Raw genomic sequence first — 4,076 nt, 5'->3', positions numbered from 1 at the left:
CAGAATCTCAGGGAGGGAGTGGGGGGTCTGGCCCTCCTCCCCGTGCTCCTCTGCAGTGTCCCTGCAGGAGTCACTCATCCCTGCTCAAATTCCTCGAGGGCAGGGAACTTGCTGCCCTGTGCTGTCAGAGTTGTGTCCTCACTTTCCACAGACTGGCCCCCTGGAGCCTGCCTGAGAGGGGCCTGCAGACGAGCGGGGGCAGAGCAATAGTCCAGCTGTGTGTGAGAGAGAGGGGTGCTTCCAGGCCTCGCCGGCTCCTCAGGGGGGAACTGCCCTAGAAGGGCCTGAAGGAGTGTGAGGGGAGGAGATCCCTGGAGTGGCAGGCCTGGAAAGGTACGGGGGTGGGGGGGTGAGGGAGTGGTTGCTAGGGCTGGGTGATCGCAGAGTGGACCCTGGGGCATGGAGACTATCTCCTGGTGTGCCTGGGGTGGGGGGAGGGGGCACAGATGGGACAAACGATGACCTTCCGCTGGGGGTGGCCGTGGAAGGGAGACTCCAGGGAGTGCACCCCCCATTCTATTCACTCACACCATCCATCTGTGGCCCACTGCCTTGAGCGCTTAGCACATGCTCACTCTTCCTCCCCAGCAGCCAGGCTCCCAGACAGGATCTGAAGTCTTTGGCGGGGAGAAGAGGAAGGAGCCCTGGTGATGTAATTCCAGGCCTCTGCCAGCAGGTGGGAGAGGGGTTGGGGCTGGGCCTAGCATACCAGGGCTAGAATCTGGGGTGCCTCCTCCTAAGGAGGGTGGCTCAGACCACCTCCGGAGGCAGCAGCGGTGGCCCCTCTCACCTCCTGCTCTACCAAGGCAGCAGGAGATGGCGTCTGAGGCTGCAGACCAGTGATCCAGAAGCCACGAGACAGGCCTGAGCCTGAGAAGGCGGCCTTCCTTGCGTGTGGGTGTGTGAGCGCGCGCGCGCGTGCACACACGGTGGGGGTGGGGCAGTGCTCTGCGGAGAGGTCATCAGCTCCAGGGCCTGGATGCTTCAAAAGTTAGGGCGCATTGATCCCTGTGAATTAATAGAGATGACCTGCTTAGCACCTACGGAGACAGACCCTCTCTTCTCCAGGTCAGCGGGTGGGAGTGAGCAGGAGAGGCAGAGGCAGAGAGGGGGTCAGCCCTTCCCAGCGCTGGTGGGGAGTCCCAGACCAGGCCAGAAGAGCAGTAGAGCCCACCCTGGAAACAAAAAGGGAGGCCGATGAAGCCAAAGGTGGATGGGCAGGGAGTTGTGGCCAACAAGGGGTCCGCCACCATCACTGGGCCCTGCTTTTCTGCGGCCCTGCAGTGAGAGGAGGGGCTGGCCCAGAATTGCAGTACCCCACCCCACCCCCCGCTTGCCGCCCAGGCCCCAGGAACCTTGCTTCTTCCTGTGAGGCAGCTTCCCTCCCTCTACCAGATGCCCCGGCCCGCCTGGGCAGAGCATAGGCAGGCCAGGAGAAAGCTGTAGGCTTTGCAGAGCCCTGGGGAGCCCTTCTCTCAGCCTTCTCACTGGGTGACTCACCCCTTAACCACCACCACACACACCCACACACACATTCACATTCATGTGTGATGTCAGTGTTACCCAAACACTCCCACGCTCCCCATCTCATATGTGTAGCCAGGCAACCCCACGCACAGACACACTCATATATTCATCCAGGCCCCACTCTCTCACGCCTGTTCCCACGGATGTTCACAGTCACATGCTCCGCTCCCCTGGGGTCCCCTTCCAGGTCTCCAAGAGGGGCTGGTGCTAGGCAGATGAAGCACTTGGCTGAGAGGATCCCCGGAATCAAGGGTGCTCAGCCCAAAGCTCCGCAGTCAGTCCCTCCCTCCAGGCTGCACCATCACAGAGGACTTGACTCAAAAAAGGTGCTTTATTGAGGAGAGAGGCACATCGGGATGGCACAGTGCAGATCACACTGAGTGAGGCCTTCCTGGTTGGAGGAGCGCACTCACCGTTCACCCCTGTCTGGGCTTCACCCGCAGCTCCCCCTGCTCTACCAGTCAGTGAGGTGCTCAACCCAGCTCTATCTTAGGAGACTACCCTGGCTCAAATCAGGACCCCCCCCCCATTAATGCCAAAAGATCATGTTGGGGGTAGAGACAAGGAGGGCAGGGAGGAGCAGAAGGGGAAGCTGGTGGCCTTTCACAGTGCGTAGGGACAGGAGACAGCCCAGGTTGACATTCCTCCCTGCCCCTGCTTCCTCCCACCCCTGGGGTCAGGTGCCTTGCTGGGAGTTCGACGCTCTCAGAGCGGCTCCGTTCCCAGTGCCCACGTGCCATGGTGGTGGTGGTTGTGTGAGGGATGGAAGGTGTGTGTGGGGGGCATTTCATCGAGTCTGGGGAGTGAGGTCAAGTAAGGCCCAGCCGACCCCACTTAAAGGGCCAAGGCACTGCTCCCTCCTTTGGTGAGTGTGCCTCCTCCCTGTCACATTCTCCCTTCCAGAAGTTCCAGACGTGGGACAGATGAGGCCACCTGTGCCCAGCATCGGACCCATAGGGCCACATTTTCTCTTTTCTTTTCCTTCCTCTCCCCCACTCCTCTTTTTCCTTAAGCGGCACCGAACGGACGGCGCCCGGACGGGGAGTCAGGGCCCGGCACCGGCTCCGCTAGGGGGCGACGCGCTCCCGGGGCAGGTTGAGCTGGCCGCCCTCGGTGCGCGGCGCGTAGACGGCTGCGGGCGCGGGGGCGTCCAGGGCGAAGGGGCCGGGGCTGGATCGGCCCGAGGACGCGGCCGAGGCGGCGGGGCTGAGCTGCACGGCCGTGGTGTCCTGCGCCGTGCGCTCGCTGCTCTCCATCTCCAGCGCCACCGGCCCGCCGCCGCCCCGGCCCGGGCCCGAGGCCGCCGCCGAGCGCGGACGGGGCGCGGGGCCCCGGCGGCTACACGCGCAGCAGGCGGCGAAGCAGCCGAGCGCCAGCGCCAGCAGCGCCGGCCCCACCACGAGCGGCGCGTTGCTCCGGGCCGGGAAGGCGGCGAAGGCGCCCACCAGCGTCACGTTCACGCCCGCCAGCAGCACGCACAGGCCGCAGGCGCCGAACAGCGCCGGCGACGGCAGCCCGGGCGGGCGGCCCCGAGCGCGGCTCGCGGGCGCCCGGGCCGCCGGGCCTCGGCTCTGCTCCGGGGGCGGCATGGGCCTGGGGCCGCCGGGCACGCGTCAGGCTCCGTCCTGCCGCCGGCCCGGCCCGGCCCGCATGGCGGCGCAGCTCACGGTCGTCCTGGTCGTCCTGGTCGTCCTGCGGGCACAGAGCGGGAGGGACGGTCAGCGGGGACTCGGCTGCCACCACTCTCGGCTCTGTGGCTACGTTCAGTGCCTGGCCAGCCCCTTGCCTCTGCCTCGGGGAAGCACAACCCATCCTGTATGGGAAGAGTCTGCCCAGCGTTTCCCCCTCAGGCCCTGGAGTCTCTGGTGGCCATCCTCTCTCTAGTGCCCCAGACAGACACAGCCCCTCCACCTCCTCTCCTCCAGGAAGCCTTCCTGCATTAATTAAATTAAGCGAGTGAATGGCTGTAAGGTGTTCAGCCGGTGCCTAGGTGCTCATCAAATGATAATCATCCTGATCAGTAGTCCTAATTAGAGGGCAGATATCAGCTCTTGAATTTAGACAACTTCCTCCATCCCCCAAGTGCAAGAAGCCTTAGAAATCATCTGCTCAAGGAAATCATCCCTCCTTGTCCAGATCAGGAACCTGAAGCCCAGAGAGGTCTAGCAATTTACCCGAGTCAGGACCAGGACCCAAGGACCTTGCCACCTGGCCTGGGTGTCCTTGCCCTAGGCTCTGGTAGGCACGGCAGTGACATTAACTTTCCTGAACATCAGATGAGGCCCTGGAGTGAGTGGCCACGTGAGAGTGAGGAGCCCTGATGTTTCAGATGGCCAGTGAGAAGGGACAGTGTCTACACAGGCTGGAGCAGACCCAAGATCCTCTCTAGACTGGGCTTTGTATTAGATTCCAACCCTACCCCCATCCCACCCCCAGGATTCTACTATTGAACCTGGACTTGAAAGCCCAATCACTGCGTGTTAGAATTCCTTTCTAGGATTCTCTGTTATATCTGGTTCTGGGATCGATCACTGGATTCTAGAATTCTG

General features: G+C 62.8%; 1 protein-coding gene across 1 annotated transcript; it reads right to left on the bottom strand.

The window, feature by feature from the left end:
- Positions 1 to 2,594: 2,594 nt before the first annotated feature.
- Positions 2,595 to 3,116, bottom strand: TMEM275 (transmembrane protein 275). Its single transcript, XM_035020168.1, has one exon. The coding sequence runs from the start codon at positions 3,114 to 3,116 to the stop codon at positions 2,595 to 2,597; it is 522 nt and encodes a 173-aa protein (XP_034876059.1).
- Positions 3,117 to 4,076: the final 960 nt, after the last annotated feature.

The sequence above is a fragment of the Mirounga leonina genome, unplaced genomic scaffold (genome assembly GCF_011800145.1).
Source record: "Mirounga leonina isolate KUSES-001 unplaced genomic scaffold, KU_Mleo_1.0 Mir_173, whole genome shotgun sequence".
Classification (NCBI taxonomy): Eukaryota; Metazoa; Chordata; class Mammalia; order Carnivora; family Phocidae; genus Mirounga; species Mirounga leonina.
The sequence above is the reverse complement of the archived record's forward strand: the minus strand, read 5'-3'. Positions and strand labels throughout refer to the sequence as shown.

Bases quoted from the DNA above. Each gene is read 5' to 3' on its own strand.
- TMEM275 (XM_035020168.1), bottom strand. From the start codon at position 3,116: ATGCCGCCCCCGGAGCAGAGCCGAGGCCCGGCGGCCCGGGCGCCCGCG.